Here is a 26854-nt window from a genome sequence, read left to right on the forward strand (position 1 = left end):
AGTGATGACAAAGGCATCCAAAGGAGTATTTGGTGATACTTATCTCTTTGCTCGGGAGGTTTGATGTTCAGAACACCATAATCAAGTTCTGGAGCAGTCGCAGTGGTGAAGTTGTACAAACGTTTCGCTTCCTAGGGCAATGGTAACGTCGCAGGCATTTGGATAACGAGAGATCGCAGTGGCACAATCGCGAAGCACAGGCATTCGGCCCGTTCCATTCGCCATGGTCGATAGCTGGAAATAAAAACAAAAATAGCATTAGCTAATTTTTTGTATGCCGTTCGAAACCAGCAGGCCCATTTTTTTAAATTACATTTTGTTACGTGTAGGGTAACACGAGGCAGTATGGTTAACCTAAGAATGAATCATCATCATTTTGTAAATTGAACAGGTTTGGTTTTGCTTTCCATCTTCAGGTCGGACTCGAGTCGCGTTCTGAAGCATCCCAAACATATACAGCATCCGCTCGATAACTGACTGCTGTTTAACTGGACTGCTTTTTAACTGGGCGCTCGATAACTGGGGCAAAGTTCAGTTAAAAAGCAGTAATCTGTCAAAAATAAGTGAGATATAACCTCACATTTTACAAATCGATAAACAAAACAAAATATAACAATAGCCTCCGGCTCCGGAAGGTCAGTCCAGTTATCGAGCGGCGCTCGCTTACTGGACTGTCGACAAAGCCCAGTTATCGAGCGGAAGCTGTATCTTTCACTGACACCGAAATCAAGGTAGGGAATCGCGCCACTTGGGCGGTGGCTTCTATATTCGTCTGTTTTCCACTATAAATAACTCAGTCAAATTTGAACCAATTGGCACAACTTTTGGAATGTGGTGAGATGGGTATAGTATCTACCCGTGTGCAACATTTCAAGTCAATTGGTTCAAAATTGACTGAGTTATAGTGGAAAACAGACGAATATAGAAGCCACCGCCCAAGTGGCGCGATACCCTATGAGCTCTAGAAATGAAATCCGAATTGGGGTACCTGATTAAGATTAATTTTCCATGACAAAAACAAGCTACGAAAGCAACAAAAATGGCTGTCCACTAGAAGGCGAACTGCCAAATAAAATACAATTCCAGGGTTGACTAGTTGACCCAAACCATTTAATGAAACCTCGTCATCCTGTGAACGGAAGGTGACTGCTTCCCACGGCGTCGGAGTTTAAGGCTTAGCTCCTAGACCCAGCCGACGTAAAACACAACCGGTGCCGAACGGTGCTAGTTGGCCAGAAAAAAAGAAGAAGGAAATATGTCGTTTGAAATAAAAGTTACTTTACTGTATTTCACAAGGGCGAGAACCAAAAACTCACTTGGTTGAAAGCATGTGGTGAAACCCCGATGAATCACACAACATGTAAATATGTTCAGAATATTTCAGTAACCAATGAACGAATTCCGGAGCACATTTTTTTCAAAAAAAAAAAAAAGAACATCTTGAAGAATATGGAATTTTATGCCATCAAGAACGCCTTCATCGCCACCGGCGATAATAATTTGGGTGAGCTACGCACCCGGAGAAAGCAGTGGATCACAGATGATACCTGGAGGAAGATAGAGGAGCAACGGAACGCTAAAGCAGCGGTAGTGCGAACGGAAACACGAGGAGCCAAAGCCGTAACCCGTCAGCGCTATTCGACTCTCGAGAAGGAAGTGAAGCGCTCATGTGGGCGGGACAAAAGAGCGTGGGCAGACTCCCTAGTCGACAAAGGCGAGAAAGCAGTAAATATCGGCGACATTCGTGTTACGATGAGAAAGACTCATCTGGACAGCTATTGACCTACCCGGCTGACAAGCTGAAACGCTGATTAAGGCACTTTGGAAATCTTTTTCAAGTATCGGCCACGCCACCAACACCACAGCATGATCCGCCAAGGGTTCGACGCATTACCCCTGTCAACACCGAAGCTCCATCAATCAAGATAGAAACAGCTATCCGTAGCATGAAATCGAACATGACCCCGGCGGTCGATTGCATATCAGCCGAGATGCTCAAAGCTGACCTCATAGTATCTGCACAACTGCTGCATCAATTATTCTGCAACATATGGGGAACCGCGGCATTTCCGGTCGACTGGATGCAAGGCGTCTTAGTAACAGTGCCCAAAAAGGGTGACCTGAGTGTAAGCGATAATTGGCAGGGTATCATGTTGCTGTGCATTGTTCTCAAAATCCTCTGCAAAGTGATCCTCAACCAGATGCAGGAGAAGATTGAATTCCAAGAATCTCTCTACCTGGTGTTCATTGTTTACGAAAAAGCTTTCGACCGTCTCAATCACGAAAACATGTGGGGAGTCCTCAGGTGCTAGGGTGTCCCTGAGAAAATCATCGGCCTCATTGAAGCACAGTACAGGGCATTTTCGTGAAGAGTACTGCACAACGGTGTCTTGTCCGATCCTATCTGGGTTGTTGCTGGAGTGAGGCAATGATGTATACTATCACCGCTACTGTTCCTCATCGTAATCGACGAGATCCTGGTAGGTGCGATTGACCGTGAACCAAATCGTGGATTGCTTTGGCAGTCCATTACCATGGAGCACCTAAATTACTTGGAACTGGCTGATATGTAGAGTAAGCTCGATGATCTTGCCGACCGCTCCCCGGCGGCAGGTCCTACCATCAACGTCAACAAGACCAAATCGTTGGATGGGAATACGGTAAACCTTTCCCGCGCTTAACGGTAGCTGGGCAATCAGTGGAGAAGGTTAAAAGCTTCCAATATCTTGGTAGCCAAATGGTGGCCGATGATGGCACCAAGATCGATATAGGTGCACGGATCAAGAAGGTGAGGGCTGCCTCTGCGAGTTTAAGAAATGTATGGAAAACAGTCAGATTAATCGACGCACCAAAATTTTCAACTCGAACGTGAAATCTGTGCTGCTGTACACCAGTGAAGCTTGGTGTGTATCAGCGGAGAACACTCAACGGCTGCAGGTCTTCATCAATAGATGCCTGCGGTATATAATTCGTGCATGGTGGCCTCACAATTGGATCTCCAATGAGGAGCTCCATCGTCGATGCCATCCAACCCGGGAGCTACTTGACAGCTGCCGAACAACGTCAGCGTACCTAAAAATTTTGGTCCGGGTGGTACTGTCAGATTCAAAGCGGCAAGCGCTACTTTTGAAAGGGACGAAAACCGACAATAACAAACCGCACAAAAAATATTAAAACATTAAACAGAAACCTTAATTTGTTGTTTCCGCTTTTTTGTGGTAGATAAATACAAATTAAATGCGGCATGATGAATTTTGTTTACTAGAAGCGAAAATTATATATATAAAACGGGTAAAGGCAAAACAGTCGGCATTCATAAAATTGATAAGAAACTCATGTTTTCTTCTAGTGCGGTTATTAAGCACCAGTTAGTAATAAATAAGGTTACTTATGCTAATATTTTACAGCTACATATCTGGTGGCAAAGCCAAAATGGAAGTTAAAAATAATCATTGTTGATGTTTTTTTCGAGTTTGGTCTAGCATGCGCAGTCACCAATTAATATGGAAGACCGTTCAAACATGTGCTTTTATTACAATTCTTACAACAAATAAAATAGAAAAATCAAAATAATTTCAATTTAATGAACATTAGTTTTTGCGCTTCTGTTGAATACGTCCTTTTGATACGAAACGCTAGCCTCTTGTTGGCTTCCACTCACCACGAAACAAAAAGATGTTTTCGCATGGACAAAAATTGTTGCGTCAGTGAAGGATGGACCCGTTGTTTACGAACAGTAGCGACATCTACGATTTGCAAGTAGGTACGCGAAACTGAGCTCATCTGTCAAGTTACGGAGGGGTTGATGCCATCAAACGAAACTGAGCTCATCTGTCAAGTTACGGAGGGGTTGATGCCATCAAAAGCCGATAGCGACAGAAATTCGGGAGCAAAAGTGGAGGTGGGTCGGCCCCACCCTACCAAGGGGTGGGAACAAAATCTTCAAATAAGCGTTATATTGGAACTCAACAGGGCATCGCAGCAGATGCAGACCCAGAGGCTCGTGGCGGCGCAGCCTTAACAATGAAATAAAGGAAGTCGATAGAAAATTGAGCTGGCGATGGCTGGCAACCGCCCAGGATGGAGATCGTTCAACTCGGCACCACCACCGTGGGTCCTCAGGAGTGAAAGTAAGTAAGTGAAGTAGATCTTCGGACTCCGAATTATGTTTCAGAAAATATCTACGTTCTGCTTAGAACAGTAACGACAGCTGATGTTGTAACAGTTTTACCAAGCATTCAATAGCTGTTCCAACTGGGTGAGTTTTTGCAAAATGAAGAAAACTAGCTTCACGTTCAAATTATTAAATGTTCTGGATCATGCATGATCCATGCACATGTGCAATGGTATAAAATAATATAAACTGTTAGATCGATTTGCCAAATGTTATGCATTTGTAGGAAAATTTGTGATTGAAAAAAAAAACTTTTGTGATGTGAATAACTGTGATTTGAGTTACTGTGCTGCAAATGACTGCAAAACGGTGAGTCGATAAGGAGAGCGTCCAACATAGCTCTGGTCCTCACAAGTTCCTACCTCATGCTTCCACGGGTCAAACGATGACAAAGACCGCCAGCTAAGAGTTGTGTGCTTAGCTGGTAGTGCAGCCTGGGCACTGTTGTCCTTCTGACTTCAGCTAGATTGAGGAGGTACGTCCCGAGCGTCTGTTCACCAAGGAGGTGCGGCTCAATCAGCGTCTGTTCTGGCATCCAGCGGCTGAGTATGAAATGCTGTATTGCGTCAGCTATACCTAAGAAAGCAGCCCCTTCAACGCAATGTAGGCAGCGCAGCCCCGGTAAGGTAGCCTCAGGGATAGGGTGCGACTCAAAACTCTTTGCGTGCCGCACACTCTGCTACGAGACAGCACAACAAACTAGAAGGAGACGAGTACGCGCAATCGGTTGTGTGTTGCTCGCTTACTTTGCCGCGCGCTGGAGCTCTCCTGTCTCTCACGCTCTGTCGTATGCACTCTCTCGGTGCTTGTCTCCGTGCTTGGCACTTGGCTTGATATTACGCACGATTGGAAAAATTTCGAATCAAACGACCCATCTCTTGTCAACCCTTGACAAGCTTAACAACTTTGCCGAAAACACAAATTCTTCAATAAATATATCAATTGATTTTTTTTTTGTTTGGAGACAAGCGCAGTCCCAAGCACCGTGCATTACTCCCTGCGCCGTAGAGCTAGTGCTGCGATTGTCTCTCGCACAATTACGAAAGCTCTCACTCATACGTCTCTTGTCTCTCGGCAAAACGGGAGACGAGCACTTGCGATTGTGTGAAGCACACGCTTTTTTCGCACCGCACGGTGCATGCCGCCAATCACTGGGCCTGCTGAAAACCTTCAAACACCCAGAAAAGCAATAGTAGAGTAAACGGATTGATTCAACGGCAACAGACCCGGCAACGAATAAAGGACAACGATTTGAAAGTCGGATCTTGGAACGTGAGAACTTTGAATGAACCCGCACGTGTTGGGCTCCTGGCTCGTGAACTGCAGAATGTCGGCGTTAATGTGGCCGCTATCCAGGAGATACGCTGGCCCAAAACTGGAGAACGCGAATTCCGAGCGGTGGATCCCATCGCTAACACTTCATTCAAGTACCACATCTACTACAGCGGCGGCTATAAGGCAGAACGCGGAGTTGGTTTTATAGTGATCGGGAAGCAGATGGAGCAGGTTATTCGGTGGTGGTGGTCGATAAGCGACCGAATCTGTGTGTTGAGGATGAAGGGCAAGTTCTTCAACTACAGCCTGATAAGCATCTATGCGCCAACGAACGACAAACCCGATGACATGAAGGATGAGTTCTATGAGAGCCTTGATAAGGCCTACGAAGAGTGCCCAAAACAAGATGTCAAAATAGTCATCGGAGATGCAAATGCGCAGATCGGCAGAGAAAGTTTCTTTCGGCCTGTCATTGGAACGGAAAGCCTTCATTCTGTTACCAACGATAATGGTCTGCGCCTTGTGACATTCGCTGCTGCTAGAGGGATGGCAATCAGCAGTACCTACTTCGCACGTAAGAATATCCGAAAACACACCTGGCGACACCCGAGTGGTGACACTTGCTCCCAGATAGACCACGTGCTGGTCGACGGGCGACATTTTTCAGACGTCATAGATGTGAGGTCCTACAGAGGCCCGAACATCGACTCGGATCATTATCTTGTAGCCGCAAAAATTCGGGCGCGATTATCCAGCGTCACGAGTTCAAGAAACAACAGGACGATGCGTTTCAATATCCAGCGCTTGTCAGCCAAAGGGGTTGCTGCACAGTACCATCAGAAGCTAGACGAGAGGATAGGAGAGACCAACGGATCTGGAGATGTCAACAGCTTATGGGGAATTATCCACGAAGCAGTGACAACAACAGCGCAAGAGGTGATTGGTACCGCTCAGCGACGCCAACGTAATGGTTGGTATGACGAGGACTGCCAACGAGTGACGAACGAAAAGAATGTCTCCCGAAGTAGAATGCTAGTGGCCGGTACCCGGCAGAACAGGGAGCGGTACAGGGTTGCAAAAGCAGAAGAGAAACGAATCCACCGCAGGAAAAAACGGCAACACGAAGAGAGTGTTATTGCTGAAGCGCAGGAAAGTATGGACAGGAACGATATGCGGAGGTTTTATGCAACTGTCAATGGCGCGCGGCACAAGACTGCGCCAGTGCCCGCTATGTGCAATGACCGGGAAGGAAATTTGCTGACAGACAAAACAATGGTGGCAGCCAGGTGGAAGGAGCACTTCGAAGATTTGTTGTATGGTAGCAGCGAAGGAGCACCCAGGAACAGGATTAACATAATGGATGACAGTCAAGCAGTGGAACCACCAACACTGGATGAGGTTAAAAAGGCCCTTAAGGAGCTGAAAAACAGCAAGGCTGCTGGGAAGGACGAGATCCCGGTCGAACTTCTTAAGCACGGAAGCGAGCAGCTACATCAATCAATCCACCAGATTATTATAAAGATTTGGGAGGATGAAGAATAGCCCACCAGTTGGTTGGATGGCCTCATATGCCCAATCTACAAGAAAGGGCACAGACTGGAGTGTGCCAATTACAGAGGGGTTACCCTTTTAAATTCGGTGTATAAGATACTGTCGCGTGTCCTGTTCAACAGACTGCGACCTCTTGAGGAGTCCTTCGTCGGCGAATACCAGGCTGGTTTTCGTGAGGGCCGATCAATGACGGATCAAATGTTTACCCTGCGGATGATCCTAGATAAATTTCGGTAATATGACTTGCAGACCCACCATCTGTTCATTGATTTTAAAGCAGCGTACGATTCAGTGAAAAGAAATGAGCTTTGGCAGATAATGTCAGAACATGGTTTTCCGGCGAAACTAATTAGGCTGATACGCGCAACGCTGGATGGATCAAAATCAAGTATTCGGATTGCGGACGAAGTGTCTACGTCGTTTGTGACCTTGGATGGATTGAAGCAGGAGGATGCTCTTTCAAGTTTTTTGTTCAACATTGCACTCGAAGGAGCGATTAGGAGGTCAGGCGTGCAGAGGAATGGCTCTATCATCACACGGTCGCACATGCTCCTCGGTTTTTCGGACGATATTGATCTCATCGGCTCGATCGTAGGGCAGTGGAGGAAGCTTATGCTCCTCTGAAGAGAGAGACAACGAGGATAGGCTTGACGATTAACTCTACCAAGACGAAGTACATGATAGCGGGTAGAGACAGAAGCAGGCCTAGTGGTGTTAGTGCTGAGGTAATGATTGATGGGGAAGTGTTTGAAGTTGTTGAAGAATTTGTTTATCTTGGAACACTTGTGACATGTGACAATGACGTTTCCCGTGAAGTGAAAAGGCGTATTGCAGCTGCGAATAGGGCCTTTTGCAGATTGCGTAGCCAGCTTAGGTCCCGTAACTTGCAAACGCAAACAAAATTCGCTCTGTATAAGACGCTGATTCTTCCGGTTGCCCTCTACGGTCACGAAGCGTGGACGTTAAAGGAGGTAGACCGAAAAGCTTTTGGAGTTTTTGAGCGCAAAGTGCTGCGGACAATTCTCGGTGGGAAACAAGAAAATGGAGTGTGGCGCAGACGCATGAATCACGAGTTGTACCAAGTGTACGAAGATGCGAATATTGTGAAACGTGTAAAATACGGCAGACTTCAGTGGGCTGGTCACGTAGTGCGAATGTCGGAAGAAAGAATAGCGAAAACAATATTCAGCAGAGAACCCGGTAGAGGTAGGCGGTTTCGTGGGCGGCCGCGAACTCGCTGGCTGCACGCGGTTGAAGAAGATCTACGATCCCTACACGCTCGGGGAAACTGGAGGAACATCGCCCAAGACCGACGAAGATGGTGCTCTACTATACGCTCGGCGTTGGAATAAAGTTACTTTGTAGCCAACAAGGTAAGGTAGGTAGGCTGCAAATGACTAGCAATAGTTTACGAAAATTGAATATGTCAAAAGTTCATCAACGATTATCATCATTCATGATAACGATTGACAATGCATATCCATTTTTCGTTCATATGCGATAAGTATGCAATTTAAAAACAAAAAATACAATAAATAATCTATTTCCATTGTTTTATTATAGTTATTTAGCAAACAAACAGTTAACACACGCTTTTCTTCCCCGGGCAACTGTGTTTGCTGAAGCACATGGATAAAGAACGATCACATAGGCACAATCGAGTGGCACAGTATTTCCAGCCATCCCATTCACCATGATGAAGAGCTGGAAAGATAGGACAAGTAATTATATTTGACCTTATGCATTGAAACAATTGAATTCATGTCATGGGTGAACTTGGGTGAACGTGCTCCTTAGAAATCTGTTTTCTTTAGAAATTTTAAATATTGCTTGGATTATAATATATACGTCTACAACATGGCGTGCCAACAAGAAAATTAGCGAATACCAACTTTGCAGGATTGTTGTCCGGCATTCTCGCAACATACCGTACCCATCGTATCCGTCCAGCTTTAGCCACCTTTAGGATGTTGGGTTCACTGTAGAGTACAGCGAGATTGTGGTCTATCCTTCGTCGTTGTCCTGCGCGTTGCTGAAAATCGTCCTCAGGTCTAGTCGCTCGAAAACTCGCAAGTCCTCTTCGAGGATGGTCTAAATCTCATATCCAAAGAGGCAGGGATGGCATTCTGCACTAAAAATGTGCGCAGTGCAGCTAATTTTCATATTAAGGAGAAACTTCAGAGAATACAAACATGGCTGCCACAATGGCCGACTTGGTCCCCTACTCACGTTTTCAAGAGCACCAATTCTGAAAATTTTTAAATAAATGATGTCGATTTGTAATAACTGCCTCTTTTTGCAAGGTTAAACAAGTGCGGCTTGGTTCGATGCTTCGTTCTTCAGATTTGTGCCTCCAAAGTTTGTATGTAAAACTGGAATGGGATTTCTTGATGTTTCACCTTAAAAGCACGCACACTTGCATACACACTGAAGAGCATGCCATCCCTACAAAGAGGACCAACGGTCTTATTAGCGCACATGATACATTTGGTGCGGAATCTTTTTTGACCTGGAAAGTATCCCCGTCTATAGACGCTATAGATAACTATCGTAAAACTGCTGTCAAGGCTTGTCCTGCCTCGCTCAGTTTCAGCATGTACTTTATTCTAGCCCCATTCATTACCAGTCTGATCTTTGCTTTTTCGCTTTTCATGCTGTTGTACAATTCTTCCACTGTTAAAAAATATCTAGCGATAATATTCATGTCATCCAGTTAGCCTAGTGGTTAAAGCTATGGATCACCAATCCGGAGACGGCGGGTTCGATTCCCGTTCCGGTCGGGAAAATTTTCTTGACTTCCTGGTCAAGGATGGGATCAATCATTTAAAATCATTTACATTCACTTGCTGTTAACTCGCTTAAGAAACATCGCAGCAAAAATCAATGTATGGAACACTTTTTCATTTTTGTTTTACCTGAAACTTTGTAGAAGAATATATTAGCGTAGAATCAATGGTTTAGTCAACAGAAGGCAGCAAACGCAACTCTCCACGGCGTGAATGTAATTTACATTCACCGCGTGGAGAGTTGCCTTCACAGCTCGCTTACGACTTTGGTATGCGTGTGCGACCCCAATGTTATTTGGCAAACTTTCAGCTAAAACTACAAGGTTAAATTCATCCATACAGTGTTTTCCGATAGCATGCTTCTGAACTGAGATAATAGCAAGTGAATGTAATTCTTTGCAAATGAATGGTACCATCCCTGTCCCTGGGCATAGTGTATCATTGTGCTTGCCTCACAATATACTAATTCATGCAATGGCTGGCAAAGAAAGCCCTCCAATTAATAACTGTGGATGTGCTCAAAGAACACTAAGTTGGAGAGAGGCAGGCCAAATCTCAGTGGAGACGTAGAGCCATAAAGAAGAAGAAGAAGAAGAAGATCCATGTCATCCATAATACAGACAAATTGACCGGATTTTGTAAAGATCGTATTCGCATTGTTGAGCTTGGCTCGCCGCATTACTCATTCGCAGTTCTCTTTGAGATTTGAATGAACTGGACAGTTCATCCGAAATTCATCAGTCTGGTAAATTTCCTAGGAAGGATGTCCTTGTCCATTATTTTCCATAGTCCTGTGCGTTTGCTACTGCCGTATGCTCATACGAATTTCGAATGAGTTAATTAAATTAGGGGTAGGCGGGGCAATATGGACACCCTAAGGTTTTTGCCAACTTTACCTGGCAAGATGTCAAAAAAGTTTAGTTTTTTGATACATGTATCCTTTTAAAGTCTATTTAGCATCTATTGCATAAGAATGCTCACGAAGAAAAATGATTTATCCGCTTCAAAAAATGTTATGAAAAATGTTAGTTTTTCATGACCGTCTTCAAGCATACGGGGCAGAATGGACACCCCCATGGGGCAATATGGACACCATGAGACTTTGACGAATTTCGTACATTATTTACACCTATAAAGTCATTTCATTACAAAACAACTATTATGGATAAATAATACGCCGAAGTAGTTCATTTTTGTTCAGTTAATTTGAATTCAGGCTGTTTTGGATAAAGCTTCGTTTTTGTCGGCATGTACAGCTGTGCCTAGAACAACTATTTTCCACTGCTGTCGTTTTTTGACCAATTTGTATCACCCTCTCTCTCTCTTCTTGGCGTAACGTCCTCATTGGGACAAAGCCTGCTTCTCAGCTTGGTGTTCTATGAGCACTTCCACAGTTATTAACTGAGAGCTTCCTCTGCCAATGACCATTTTGCATGCGTACACTAAATTCTGTTTTTACGCGATTTTTTGTTCCGCGTGAAAAAAATCGTGTAAAAAAAGTTTTCAAAACTTTTTTTATCGGATCATCCTAAAATTTTGACAGGGTATCAAGGATGATAAGAGAGATCTCTGGTAGAAATTTGAGCCCCATCGGAAGTAAATTGCGACCAGGAGAGAAGAATCTTTCCAAAAACACATCGCGTAATTTCGAAAAAATCGTGTAAAAAAATCGTGTAAAATAAAACCGCGTAAAAAAACATCGTGTAAAAAAAGAATGTAGTGTATATCGTGTGGCAGGCACGAATATACTCTATGTCCAAGGAAGTCAAGGAAATTTCCTTTACGAAAAGATCCTGGACTGACCGGGAATCGAATTCGTCACCCTCAGCATGGTCATGCTGAATACCCGTGCGTTTACCGCCTCGGCTATATGGGCCGCCCTAAGTCTACTATAGTGAAAATATACTGAAATCAAAGAATTTGGTTGGTTTGTGATTTAGGTTATATTTTTCTCTTGCCGCTTCTTTCAAAACGGTGAGTGTCCATTTTGCACCGGCAGCAGAAGATATTTCCAAACTTGATTTTGGATATAATAAAGAAGAAAATATAAACATGTTAAGCATGTAGATATAGCAAAACTACTTGCATGTGTTCTCAGGTTTTAATCGACCTGCAATAAATTAATCACTAAATCTTATTTTGGATGGTGTGAAAATTATAATTTCAGGGTGGCCACACAAAATCAAAATTGAAATTCCCGCATTTTTCCCGACTTTTTCCCGCATTGATTTTGAAATTTCCCGACTTTTCTGTATATATTTGTAAAGCATGTAAAACATCCAAAAACCCAAACTTTTAAGTGGATCTGTAAAACTTCCTGAAATATGTACAGTGTCGTTGTAATACTGTGACAGTTAATAATATTTTTGAGACGTTAACATCAAAAGAAACTTTCAAGTAACACATGATTTAAATTTGCTTCTTATTCTGGATATCTTTAAACGTAAATCTATACTTGAAAATATTTGTGTCGGAATTCCCAGAACTCTTCAAGAAATGCTTGATGAAGTTCCAACAAAAAAATCTAGTCGGCTAACTAAAATATACTTTGGTGAATTCTTTAAAAGATTGATTGATTGATTGATTTGTCTTTATTCTTTAAAAGAGTTTTTTTACGCTATCCCAGGAATTCTGAAAGTATGAATGGACAGAATTATTGGGCTGTTTTCTGGTGAAGTTCCTGACAAAGAAAAAGTTTATTGCAAAAATACTGAATAAATTTTGCAATATTTTCTTACATACTCTGCTGGTAAGAAATATAATTGAGTTAACAAATCAAATCAAATCAAACAAGAAAATCAAATTCTGTAATATGAACAGGTTTATATACATACACCATATTCAATTATCCGAAATCCATTAGACTATTTATACATAGTTAAATCTTTCGTATATTTAAAGGTTTTTACAAGGACTCGCTGGCATTATATGTCAAAACTCTTGAAAAATTTCTAAAGAAACTGGCTTCTAAAGATACATTTAGATAAAAAAAAGAAGCAAAACTCAGATAAATTTCTGTTGGAACGTCTCAAAATTCCTGTTTAGTGGGAATTGATCATTTTCAAAAAAGAAAAAAAAATATGAGTTTTGCTATGAGAGCACAAGCACACGCTATGTCCAAAGGAAAGTATTATGAAAATTGAATGTACCTCAAACTTTATTCGCTAGAACCATATTTTTGGAACTCTAGATTCAGAATATGTGTGGTTTCAAATATTTCATCTTGGGTATTTTCCCATACATTTTTATATAGGATGAAATTGACCTTGATGTGACTTTTTTCGATTAAAAAAAAGCCGCACAGATTCTTCACCCGTAACGTGGGTAGATCACCTTGGCATGGTGCGTTGCGGTGTAAGGTCTACCAAATCAAATTTTGATCTTGATATTTACCGTATTTATAAATATTCCAAGATCAAAGTTTGATGCACTTGTTTGTGTTTTGTAGTTTATTTTGTTTTAATGTATTGCTAATCAACATTTTATTTCAGCAGGATTAAGGTTAATATTATTTTATATTTCAGATTATCAACCGAAGAATGTAGTAATTCAACCAAAGGCTCTCAAGATGACAACCAGGATGAATCGGGCGGCAGACAACTGATTCGAAGCAGTCTAACAATGGTGTGCCTGAACGTTAACCAAGCGTATCCTTTGGAGTTTACCCTTCCACTAACAACACCCAAATTCCAGTGACACCTAGGCCTGAGAGATCGTAGAGTTGTCTACATTTTTCATAGGTGTCCAAAACTAACCATCCTTTCCCTTTCCTCAGCAGTCGCAAGGACGTGGCCAGGACAGTGTTCGACCATTGGAGGATTGCGTCAGTCTTGTCTAAGAGTCAGAGATTAGTCCCAAGCCTTGTGCTTTGGTTCGGACGGGAAGGAGGCAACCCTCATAACAGCGGTCTAGGACTGTACCACCTACGAATTTGTGCGACTCGCTTAATGCTAATGCTAATGCTAATGCTAAAAAAAGCCGCACAGATTCTGATACTAGAGGTCCAAATCTTCGATCCTAGCGAAAAACATTTAGGATATAGGGTATTGGTTCCCTTCTTAAGCATGTGGCTCCCATTTTCATCCTACGAAAAACAAAGGATATAAGCGCTGTTTGTTTTGTTTCTTATTTTCGTATTTTTTGTTAGAAGTGAGCACCCATGAAAACAAAAAGAACAGAATCAATCGGTGCCGTAATCGCTTGTTTTCGAATATGATGAATATGGGAGCGTGAGATTAATGATGGAACACATACCCTATTCACTTTTCATAATATTTCCCTTTGGACATAGCGTGATAGCGGATTTTTTCTCAAATTTTGAAAATAGGTATCTGGGGATTGTCATAAAAGGTTTTCTATTCATAAACAATTTTTAGCTGAATTTGTACAGAAATTCTCAAACCCTATAAAAACAAAATTTGACAATTCTGTCTAAATTTGTTAGACTCTTTTCAGGCTTTTTTATTTCAGGAAAAATTCGATAGTCTGAGCTTTATTTCTAATCCCATTTTTGAAGAACTCATTTGAAAACTCGTGAATAATTTTCGATGGGAATTTTTGCGTAGAGTATAGGTACATCTATTCAAAAAAAGTAATTTGTCCAATTTTAATCGAATTTCTGTAGGATTTAAAATGAATCTAGAACAGTCGGTTTTGAGAAAAAAAATCTCGGCATTTGTAAACCGAGATTCGGCATTCTAAATTAAGTATGTGTGTGTCAGTAAATCTGCTTCAGAGGCATGTTCTTTTTCATTTAGAAAATTTCTACCAAGTAGCAAGCTAAAAATTTTCTAAGAAAATGATGGAGTATTTTATGGCATTTTTGATAAAAACATTCAAAATTTAACTACCAAAATTATTTTTGCGATACATACTTTTTTTTTCGTTTTTTTTAGATTGGGTTTTTCAGTCGTTCTAAACTTCATTTCTAAACATTATGATTTGAAATATGTTTTGCCTAATTTTAAGGTCTAATTGTTGACTCGAGCATCCGGACCATAAAAACCTGTTATCGTATAATTCCTATCAAACAAGAAATCACTCGTAATTCAGAATCAAATTCTCATCTGCATTATTTGGATTTTGAAATTCCTACGTGAAGCTTCTGAAACTGTGTAGGAATCTGGATTTTAAGTGAATCAAGTGCTAAATCTAGGTTTGAGTTTACATTCTGGAGGAGTTACACATCATTTTAAAAAATCCCGATCATGAATAAAATTCCCGACTTATTCCCGCATATTTCCCGATGGATTTCAATTCCCGACTTTTTCCCGCATTTCCCGAGTCTGTGGCCACCCTGTAATTTCCATGCACAAAAAACGGAGGACGCAACTTTTTCGTATAATTTTAATTTCGAATGTTTTTTTCCTGAAACTACGTTTTAGACAAATGGACTATATTCTCCATTCATTAAAAGTTCAAAAAAGTTCGCATATTTCAAAATATTGAGGGTGTCCATTCTGCCCCGGGTGTCCATATTGCCCCGCCTACCCCTACAGCATATGGTGGCATAATTGAATTGTGAAATGGGTTCATGAAATAGTATATCCAACTATAGGGCACTGCATGAAATTCTCTCCTTCTCTTTCACTCTTACAGAAATTTTGTAAACAACAAGGCCAAGAAACCAAGGGCCCATATAGCCGAGGCGGTAAACGCACGGTTATTCAGCATGACCATGCTGAGGGTGACGGGTTCGATTCCCGGTCGGTCCAGGATCTTTTCGTAAAGGAAATTTCCTTGACTTCCTTGGGCATAGAGTATCTTCGTGCCTGCCACACGATATACGCATGCAAAATGGTCATTGGCAGAGGAAGCTCTCAGTTAATAACTGTGGAAGTGCTCATAGAACACTAAGCTGAGAAGCAGGCTTTGTCCCAATGAGGACGTTACGCCAAGAAGAGAGAGAGAGAAGGCCAAGAAACGTGAAAATCCCATACAAAATTAAAACAGTGCAGTCAGAGCCGTAGCGTGATCCAATGGCGCCCTTGGCAAGCATCCTGATTGGCGCCCCACGACAATTGAACATTGTCAATTTGCTAAAAAGGTGATGATTTATACTTTTTTTTATGTTTCTTTAGTTGGAATTTGGTGTTTCTAAGTTAGAAATTCCCCTTGATTTCAAAATTTCTGTGTTTATTCACTTGAAGATTTTCAGGGATCCTCAAACAATCTATGTAACAAATTTTCAATGATTTATTCAATTGGTTTTAATCGTATTTTCCATAAACTTTACAAAAGGTCTCTTCTAAAGTTAAATCAAAATATTTCTAAGAAACCCTTCAAGATTTTTTTCAGTAAGCATTAGACGAATCATAGACATGGAGAAATAACAGGAGGAAATCCGGAAGAAATCCATATGACTTTGTTGAAATCTCTGGAAAAATCCTGCTGAATCATTGAATAAAATTATGTTAGAATCTCTGTAGTAATTCCTGAAATTGTCTCTTGAAAGATTTTTTGAAAGAATATCTGCAGAAAATTCTCGCCCAGGGTTAACATCATCAGAAATTTCATATTTTTTTTGTGCAAAATAATCTAATAAAATTCTTATAGAAACATCCGGTGGAATCTTTTGAACAATTTCTTAATAAATAAGATAACTTCCTGATAGCTTCCCTGGAGAAATGTCTGCGAGAAACGCTCGAGAAATTTCGTGCCAAATCTCTAGACGAATTTTAAATTTGATTTTCTCAAAGGTTCCGTAAGACTTACGGCGTAAGTATTTCAGGAGAAATTCTTTGAGGATTTTTCAAAGAATCCCATAGGTGAATTTCTGATTTTTGAATGGTTTTATGATAGAAACCTAGCAAGAAATTCCGAAGAAAGGCCTTATGAACTTTATTGGGGACTTCTAAAATATTTAATTTGTTTTAAGGAAATAAAAAACCCACTGATACCTTTTTAAGTGAACACGACTTGATGGTTTGTGCTACATTTACAAGCGTTTATGCCCGAATAAACTTAAAGTTATTTCCAACAATTATATGAACCTTTTTTGTTTCTGTTTTTTTTACCGTGTATATTAACCTTTTGCTATCTCTACACTTAATTATATGAACTGAAATTTTCCATTTAACATATTTTTTCAATACTGTAATATATTTGAATGGATGCGACGAATGCCCTCTCAATGTTTAAGAAATTAGAAAGAAACTTTCACGAGAATTTCGAAAACATATTAGGTTTCTCAAAATAAAATACATAGTAGATAAATTTCCAGGTAACATCGGAAGAGCGTTAAAACACATCATCAATCTAAGATACATTGAAAAGAGAAATAAAAATAACATTCATTCTGTTTGCCTCTAGCTTTATGCCTTTTCGGCGCCCCTCCAAGGTTGGCGCCCTTGGCGGGGGCCAACCTGGCCAGCCGCACGCTACGGCTCTGAGTGCAGTGCCCTATATAATAGTATTTTTGTACGAGGGAATCAATCCAAGCTAAAATTCAAGAGAATTCATCAAGCAATACCAAATATTCATTATACCTGGTCAATTTGTTTGTTTCGCGAATATTCATTTATGTAATGTTTGAACGGTACTTACTTACAAAACTAGTTTAATCAACATCTCAGCTAATTCTAAATAATGATGAATATGAACAGATAGATCGTAGTATAATTATTACTCACCACATAAAGGACGTCCCCTGTAACATTTCCACAGATATGGTACGAAGTACTCCAGGAACATCGGGCACTTAGACGTAGTGTAGCAATTATCATGTATTTTGCAGCATCGATCTATTCCGTCCACCACGTGGCCCGATCCCAAGAATCCACAGTAGCAACCGTATCCTTTATAGATGAGTGGATCGCAACCAGTTGCACACTTTATCATCGAGTATAGATTGAAAACCGCCCGCTTGGAGCGACCTTCTCGTGTCTGCTGGTTCGCTTCCTCGATGTCTTTCTCCACTTCTTCACTTTCGTTGCTGAAAGTAAAACAAAATCCAAAACGAGTCAGAAAAACAATATAATTTAATAACTCGTGTGGGCACAAGTCATGATCGTCGTAACACGCAAATTTAGTATACAAACGACTTAAATGCCTACAAGCGGCGAGCCTACTCCTTGAAGCAGATTTGTAGACCAACATTTGAAAAGGGCGTAACAACCATTTTGAATTCCTGCTTCTCTAGGTCCTCCTGAGCGTATTTCCCATTATTCATGAAATCTCTTAGCAGTAACAGGTAGAGCAGACTCCCCTCTTTCTGATAACGGGAAAAGTTTGCATAAATAAATTAAAATACACCTAGGAGAGACGGAAGAAGCTGAGGCGTGCAATGGTTGTTCCGCCCTTTTCACATGTTGGTCTAGATTTGAACTGTTCACCTATTTTTGTAACTGCACGACCGGCAGATAACAATACGATTGCATAATTCAGTTAGTAAACGTACCATTGAAATTGGATACATTTTTGCCATTGTCGAGAGTGTAACGAAATCTAGGGCAGTAGATAACTAGGCGTCGGGCGGGCATCAGGTTTGTTTTCCTTTGCCATTTCTTTACGCATCCCCAAACGAGTTGCCGCTGCTGCTCAGTGAGCAGTGCTCACCGAGAGATTTAAAGAGGCTCAATGGCACTGTCGGTAGTGAAAAAAAGCTACAGAGGTTCTCCACCGCAACGATCTCGGTCTGTTTCGGTGGACAATAATAATATTACGGATTATTATGATTTGGATTAGAATTACGATAAAGTTATTAGAGTAATCCCTGATGATATGGAAGTATTCGAAGGACGATGTAGTAGTTATATCTTTCGACAGGGACAGGGATGTAATTTGTGGAAATGTAAATGAGTATTTTTGGGTAGGTATGTGTGGTATTTGTGAAAATGTAAATAAAGATTTTCTCGCAATTTCTAACTATTTTTGTTATAACATGGTGTTTTGGTAAATACGTAGATAGAGTTTAATACATTTCTGGAGCTCGATTTGAAAAGGTCGTATGTGCTTTTGTCGATTAAAAATTCGATCAGTTGGATTCGCTTATTGTAGCAAAAACCGTTGAAATTGAACAAAGTTGATACATACAGCAGAATCATCACAAAACAGGCTTTCCGTTCCATCATTAAAAGTCTCCAAAATATCTTCCCTATTGCTACAATAACTAAAATAAACTGATCGAATTTTATATCGACAAATGTACATACGACCTTTTCAAATCGAGCTCCAGTTTTCCTTTCTGTGACAAATATCCGATTGATCCAGGAACTTTTCGTAATGAAAATTCCCTTTACTTCCTTGAGTATAGAAAAATAAAAATACACATGCAAAATGGTCTTGGGCTTTCAGCTAACAACTGTGGCTTGTGGGTATACTCATAGAACCTATATAGGTATTGCGAAGCAGGCTTATCATATTATACGTCCCACTCAGGAAGTATTCATGAAAATAAAGACGCCTTCTAAGCGCATGCGGTAAAAATTCTGCACGCTGGATGTAAGGGAAAAATCCCTTAACTATTCAACTTTTAAATCGCAATGCTGTCAGTTTTGATTCGAGAACCAAAACAAACCCACCGAAGAAATCAACTGAAAATAACTTCGATTTGCACTAATGTACAAAGCAATACAATCCAAAGCGAAAAGCTGTTGATTTGGTAATGACTGTTTTGGGCATGAACGTAAATATAGATAACAGGTGGTAGAAAGTGTTTCGCTTCGATTCGCACCTCATTATCAGATGTAAAGTAGTGTAGTGGTAAAGCTGAAGATCGTGAATCTCAAGGTCCTGGTATCGAGTCCTGGTGTTGCGGGGGTACACTTTTTTATTTTTTATTTTGAAATCAAAACATTGTCAACAATGGATTGAAGTGCACTTCCAGTAAAATTGAAGAGGCATTGGATGTTCTTTTTCAAATGATAATTAGATGATAACAAACTGTTTGGACAGTAGTGCGAATTCAATTGCCAATCTGTTTATATCAGAGTGCAGATTTTTTACCGTGGATGTAAAGTAGTGTAGTGGTAAAGCTGAAGACCGTGAATCTCAAGGTCCTGGTATCGAGTCTTGGTGTTGCGGGGGTACACTTTTTTATTTTTTATTTTGAAATCAAAACATTGTCAACAATGGATTGAAGTGCACTTCCAGTAAAACTGAAGAGGCATTGGATGTTCTTTTTCAAATGATAATTAGATGATAACAAACTGTTTGGACAGTAGTGCGAATTCAATTGCCAATCTGTTTATATCAGTGTGTAGATTTTTTACCGTGTGGGATAGAACTGTGTAGGCAGTATTCAAAATAGTGATCGCTTTGCGATTCTTACATTCCAAACGGTCGCCTTTCTAGTGAATGGGGCAGTTTACCCCTTCCTTCTACTCCTCCGGTAGCTGTTCGGTTTCCCAGATCCCGACAATTAACCAGTGCAGATAGATGGCCAACTTTTCTGGGCCCATCTTGATGAGTTCAGCAGCGATACTAAACTTACCAGCTGCTTTGTTGGTTTTGAGCTGATGAATGGCATCCTTATCTTCCCTCAGCGTGGGAGTTGGCTCATTTCCGTCCTCCGTTGCACTGCGTCGTTTCCTCAGTTGTCCTGGTCTGCCGTGCCTACGTTCTTTACGCCATTCAAGTGCTGATCGAAATGCTTCTTCCACCTTTCGATCACTTCACGTCCGTCCGTCAAGAGGCCTCCGTCCTTATCCCTGCATATTTCGTGGTAGAACTTCCGTGTTTCTTGGGAACGGCACAGTAGTTCCATTTCTTCGCACTCCGCTTCTTCCAGGCGGCGCTTTTTCTCCCGGAAGAGGCGGATCTGCTGTTTTCGCTTGTGTTTGTAACGTTCCACGTCTTGCTGCAGCATTACCTCCCGCGTTGCGTTCCTCTCCTTCAAAACCATTCTGCACTTTTCGTCGAACCATTCGTTCCATCAATTCCGTTCCACGTACCCAATGGTGCTCTTGGCTGCGTCGTTGATGGCTGCTTTCACTGTACTCCAGCAGTCCTGTAGAGGGGCCTCATCGAGCTTGCTCTCGTCTGGCAACGCGGCCTCCAGATTCTGCGCGTATGCCAAGGCGACATCCGGTTGTTTTAGTCGCTCTAGGTTGTACCGTGGCGGTCGCCGGTACCGTACATTGTTGATGACGGAGAGTTTTGAGCGTTTATTATGCTGAAGTTGAAGAATCGGCCTTTGATCCTCAACCTGCACATTCTTTCGTCGATCGGCGACCAACCGATCACGCGCCTCTGCATATTATCCATCAGGATGAAAGCTGTTCCCAGCTCGCGTGTGTTGCTGCAGCTCTGGTAGATGGTATGATTTCCTCTAAACTTTCGCACCATGGATTCTATCCTACACACCTCCTGCAGCGCAACGATGCCGAACCCGCGGTTCTTCAATAGATAGGCGAGTATGCGGGTGCTCTCAATGAAGTTGAGAGATCGGTAGTTTCAGTCCTTTTTGTTCGCTGGGGTCGTTGCCGTTGGTCTCGGATCGTATTATTCTGTTGTTGATTTTCCGTTACAATAGATTTTTACGGCTGGCTCGTAGGGCCTGACACCAACCCCCTACTTTCCGGAGGACCATTGTGGACAGTTGAGCTTCCCTGTCACTCGGATGTTGATCAGCCACCCCTAAGATGGGGATTAGGTGCTGTTGTGAGCCGTTCCTCCTGAAGAACAGACGTTCAGGTTTGCAGAAGCAAATGACCAACCTCCCTCCCTATCAGACTACAACCGAAGTTCCCACCGAGGTTGGTTACCCGATCTTCCCTAAGGTTGCTCATACATATTTCGCAGCCGGTACCACGCGAAGGTAGGGATAGGAGTTGCTGGGCAGAGGCTAATGGATCACAATGCGATCTGCATTGCGCAACATACCCAGCCTTTACCGTGCCCTAAGCCTGGTTTTTGGCTTTGTTTACTTATAAGGTCTTTGATTTTAGTTTCGTTCGTTAAATTTATAGCTATTTTATGTTCTACTGAATTAAGTACGAGGAATGTTTTTGTTTTATTTACATTTGTGATAATTTAAAACAAGTTGGAAACCCACGATGAACCTATGTAGTATCTCAATTATACTACCCTTGCTCTCCCATGGTGCACCTCCTCTGTGGATGATGCGACGCGACGGTCTCCAGCCGGGTGCGGGTACTTGAGATTAAAGCGCGAAGCGCAACTACGATCGCTCACCATCAGTGCTTCTTATGGTGCTCATATTTCCCCAGACACGAGAGCGACACGCGTTGTAGCACTTTTGCCTACACGTTTGTGCAGTTTAGTCATTTTATTTATACCATTTATACTTGTTTCACCGCTCCGATTATGCAATCGTAAGAAACGGAAGTTTAGGTTTTAAATCTTGGCGCTTCACGTGCGGCACAAATTTTCACATCTATATGGCTCTGGCTACGTACATATCTGCCCGGCCCCCATATCTGGTTTGTGTCGTATCGTCTCCTCGGGCCATCGAGGGGGCAAATTATAACCCAATTATGTTGGTCAAACCGGTAGGATTAGCCAGCAAGTTAGCCGGTTTTGCACACGAAAAGTTTAATGACTTTTTACTTTTTTTAGGCCTGCAGATTAAAGGGAAATATGGTCGGTATTGAGGCACATCGAATCAAGTGTCATTCTGGGGAAAGATATGTACATACTAAGCTTGAGCTGAGCCACAATTGTAAAGGCGTGGGAATACAGAATGATCATACTGAGGGTGACGGGATCGATTCCCGGTCGGTCCAGGAAATTTTCTTAACACAAGTGAGCTTTCAGTTAATAACTGTGAAAGTGCTCATGGAACATTAGGGTAAATCGCCAACTATTGTACACCTTAGAAACTTGCCAATTGTTGCAATTCCATGCATTTCTTATGAGAAGTGCAACAATTGGCGAGTTTTTAGGTGAGCAATAATTAGCGATTCACCCTATATAGCACGGTAAATTTGTCTATAGTGCCTACAATGTACGGTATATTTCACGTATCAGTAGTACAATTTATTCACAACAAACTGTATGATTTAGCAAAAACAGGACACGCGCCGTTGTAAAAAAGTACAATACTACAAAAAAAAATCCTCTAGTCGTATACAATTCATTGTAAATTCTCCTTTACAATTCAATCTACGGTTAACTACATTTCAACCTATTGTTTTTGTATTGTTATTTGTACAATGATTTCTATTGTTCAACGTTCAACATTCAATTTTTAAGTGTATTTTTCTATTTATTTTAAACCCTTTTCACGCAGAATGTATTGCAAACCACCGCTGGATACAAAAATTAAAATTCTGCAGTTTTTTAGCATGTTTTTGGCTAAAGCTTGGTGGAAATCGACGCCCATGTAGACATCAGAGGGCAAGTTCGCTGAACAACTTGTAATTGAAATTTTAAGTGCGTAAATCACTTGGCGTGCTTCGACGGGAATTTAATCATTGATTATCAATTTCCTAGAAACTCGCTCATATCCTCTAAGCAACTTGAATTTCCATTTAAATTTATCAAGGGTTCTGCTTGCTTATACAGGTTTAATGAAGTTATTTAACAAATGTGATTCAGTTGATCTTTTAAAATATCTCCTAACCAGGCCCGGATCAAGGATTGTGGGGGAACGGGGCCCGAGCGGTTGTGAAGGCCTCTTGGAGGTACAAATGCGATGAGCAATACAGTTTTTCTTTGTTTTTGAGCAGTATTTGAACCAAAATTGGTTTTTATGGGGCCCCTTAAAATGTGGGGGCCCGGGGCCCTGCCCCCCCCTTAGATCCGGCCCTGCTCCTAACGTATGAATTAAAAAAAAACACCCGGTATTAAATTCGGATCATTTTTGCCCATAACAATTAACACAAATAAGAAGTAGTCACAATTACCTCCAACGCCATTTAGTGGAGTGTCCGAATGGATTGTTGGCACGAGCTATGAACACGTCTTCATCTCGGTGTGCATCACGACTGTTGGTAATTGGCCACCGGGGAGGCTTGCCCGGTATCGTCTTTGTTCTGTTATATATTTCTTCCAGTTTTTGCTCCAATTCAGGACTGAGAATCAGTCCTGGGTTTTTGCTCTTCGTTGGAATCGCAGTGTTCATTGAGCTGTTGACTAAGACATTTGGCTGGACTGCATTTGTATGGGCAGGTGCCTTAAGGAACTTCAATGGATTGAAACTGGCATCTATACTTACAGCGGGCTCATGGTGGATTTCTTCTGGTTTAGGTCTCGAAGATTGTAAAACAGAATTGATAATTAATTAAACATGAGTAAACATTACAGGATATTTATAATCAAATCTTATAAACACGAACATCCAAGACTTACCTTTCTATCACTGGGTGCTCATATCGATGACCATGCACTTCCCTCAGACCTCCACTCCATCCTTCCAAACCCAAATCGTCCCATCCAACCGTTTGTGTATTCACATAAGTATATGGTGTGAATAGATTTGATTTCTTCACTGATAAGCTGCTCTGCGATTTGAGGGTAAACTTCAGTGATTGCCGTTTCAATTCGTTTTCCAAATCCTCATTCAGGTCATCCATAAATTTAATAAAATTTCGCTCCGTTCTAATGTTATCCGCCACAATTTCCAGCATCGTGTCTTCGGCGTCTTCGTTGTCAACACTTTTGGCAAATGATTTCAAATTTACATCCGGATAATCCACTTCACTTATCACACTGTACGAGGAGTTCAAGCTTCGTTTGAATTTATTGAGCGACGTAACGTTGGGATATTCTGCTTCTAAGAAGTCACTTTTCTGATAGATTAACTTACGAATCCCATTCTTCTCACCGTTTGGCAAAAGAAACACGTACGTTGGATTGATGTTTTCGACGTTGAACACTGATAAAACGTGTTCACTTACAGTTTCGTTTTCATTCTGAACGTTGAGCACTTTCCTGATTCGATCTTTCATGCGCAAGACTGCCAATTCACGATCATAACTATCCACTGATAAATGCGATCGGGTCCTTTTTGATGAACGATCTGTTGAGCATATCAGAAACGAATAGTTTTAAATATTTTCGTAATTGAATGTGAGCATGATTTTTTTTCAGAAAAATGGACAGATCTACTTCTTATCTGAGTCATTATCATCCTACTCAGGTAAAATTATGACAGGATTTCAGATATAGCTTGAAAGAACAATATTCAACAAGGAACCAGGTAGAGGTCGATGAGACCAATTGCGATGACCGCACGTGGTTGAAGAGGACCTAGGAAATAGGACTCTAAACTTTTGAGGAAACTGGAGCGACATCACCCAAGATCAACGAAGGTGGTGCTTTACAATATCTACGGCGCTGGAGTAAAGGTCTGCCAATGTACCAAGGTAAGGAAGTTGAAAACTTAACCACTATAATTTGCTTAACAATCAAAACTCGCAGAAATTTTTGATAATAATGAATACGATTTACATTGCACGCAACTAGGGTAAATGTACCAATAGTGGTGCTATTAGTAGCTCCTTGCAGTAAAATATTTGAATAAAGTTGATAAAACCACAAAAAAAAAGTCTTAATACGTTAATCGGTAGTTTTTCTTTTAAATTTGCTAGGAAAAATGTAAAAAACATTGTTTATTTAGGTTTTTTTTTCTAATAAATCACTTGCACCAACTATAGGTACACAACGGTTCCTATTGTGGTGGTAAAATTTAACATTGGTTCCTACAGTGGCGCATCCTATTGAATTCTTAAGGGACCCACCACTATAGGAACACTACAATCACTATAGGTGCAAAGGAGCAAAAAAAATAAGGAAAATAATTGTTTAAAATGGGGTTTTCGACTAATCCTGAACACGAAACTGAATTAATGTCATTAATTAGGTATGATGCATCTATTAAAAATGTCATTTGCAAACTTTTTGGTCGAAATAGTGCTAAATTTCCGCTACCACCACTATTGGTACTACCTCCGCTAAGGGAGCTTTTACCCTAAGGGAACCGTTCTCCCTTGTTACACATTCTACCAAATCAATCACCTAACAAACATTATGACTGTATAACAGACGAATAAGCCGCTCATAAGCTTGATTTTGAAATTTTTGGTTGAATAAGCTGTTATGCAGCTGTCATTGTTGCTTGGGCAGAGCATAGCTTGAATTAAACAATTAAACATTGGTTAAGGTGACCAGTATTCACTGGCACATCAGCAACAATGATATTCGTCGATCGTAACCGAATTCAGTCGCTGTTTACTATCCGTGTCAAACAATGCACTTCCTGCAAAGAATCTTCCCAAACTAGACGCACACACACTCACTGTTTATTTTGCACAGCTTAAGCTGACCATTCTTAAGGCAACCTTTCGAGGAATCGAAATTTTTGAAGTAAAATAATGACAACAACGGTTGCGGTCGTCAGAGAAAGAAAGAAATGCTAATGTGATCTGTATTCTTTCAACATATCACATAAACCTCTAAAATTTGAGGGTTTCTTAGGAAAAGAATACAAATAGTACTACTAAGTCAATTGCTTAACATATTTCTTAACATCTCTTTAACATATAAATTCATTCGTCATACTACAAAACCTACCAACACGTTTTGCAACCGCAATATGAAGAAAACCAATCAGAACTCCCAGGAACATTACTTTAGTTCCGCCAATTAAGTACATTATGTACAGCTCACTTCTTTTTAAATTTTTACCACAACAAACGTCAAGAGTAATTACGATTGACTGTAAAGAATCGCTAGAACTAATTTCATTGTGGCAATCACTACATCCAATCACTCTGAAACCTAAGGTTTTCCGAAAATGCACTGCCTCCAACTAATCCCGATAAGCAACCGACGCCGCGAATGTCCACCGACATACTGTGAACACGTTTTAGCGCCAAGCATGTGCAACTCCAACGCGCGCCAAACCGCCAACGATCACCACCAGCAGCATGATCTCTTGTTGTGAATGCGAAATCTCTCTATGACTCTCCTGCATTTTCTCAATTTTCACCAACTCTGTAACCATGCGGGTACTATACCTACGCCTTACTGTGATTTTTCTTCCTTGTGCATACCTTCCTCTCTGGGACCTTCCACTAAGCTAAAGACCTGCGCTTTTATTTTCCAACCCAACATTGATACCTACAAATTCAGAAGCGGTGGTGGCGTCGTGAAACCTACATGT

The 26854-nt window shown here is 41.1% G+C and overlaps 1 protein-coding gene across 2 annotated transcripts; it reads right to left on the bottom strand.

Moving 5' to 3' along the window:
- LOC109429098 (uncharacterized) lies at positions 1-26854 on the bottom strand. Of its 2 annotated transcripts, none has more exons than XM_029863145.2 (5): positions 26263-26851; positions 24040-24709; positions 23595-23939; positions 17418-17719; positions 1-234 (listed from the first exon to the last, which is right to left on the bottom strand). In XM_029863145.2, the coding sequence occupies exons 1-5, from the start codon at positions 26342-26344 to the stop codon at positions 68-70; spliced, it is 1566 nt and encodes a 521-aa protein (XP_029719005.1). In that variant the 5' UTR covers positions 26345-26851; the 3' UTR covers positions 1-67. The 2 variants fall into 2 exon arrangements, with proteins under 2 accessions (XP_029719005.1, XP_029719006.1); XM_029863146.2 differs by lacking the exon at positions 1-234 and adding an exon at positions 8540-8704 and having other exon boundaries at positions 26263-26854.

This window comes from Aedes albopictus, chromosome 3, assembly GCF_035046485.1.
Source record: "Aedes albopictus strain Foshan chromosome 3, AalbF5, whole genome shotgun sequence".
Classification (NCBI taxonomy): domain Eukaryota; kingdom Metazoa; phylum Arthropoda; class Insecta; order Diptera; family Culicidae; genus Aedes; species Aedes albopictus.

Excerpts from the sequence above, each read along its gene's own strand:
- LOC109429098 (XM_029863145.2), bottom strand. The coding sequence starts at position 26,344 with ATGTACTTAATTGGCGGAACTAAAGTAATGTTCCTGGGAGTTCTGATT. Across the intron at positions 24,710-26,262 it reads TGCGGTTGCAAAACGTGTTG|ATCGTTCATCAAAAAGGACC; the intron begins GTAGGTTTTGTA and ends TATGCTCAACAG. Across the intron at positions 235-17,417 it reads CAGGGGACGTCCTTTATGTG|CTATCGACCATGGCGAATGG; the intron begins GTGAGTAATAAT and ends TTTTATTTCCAG.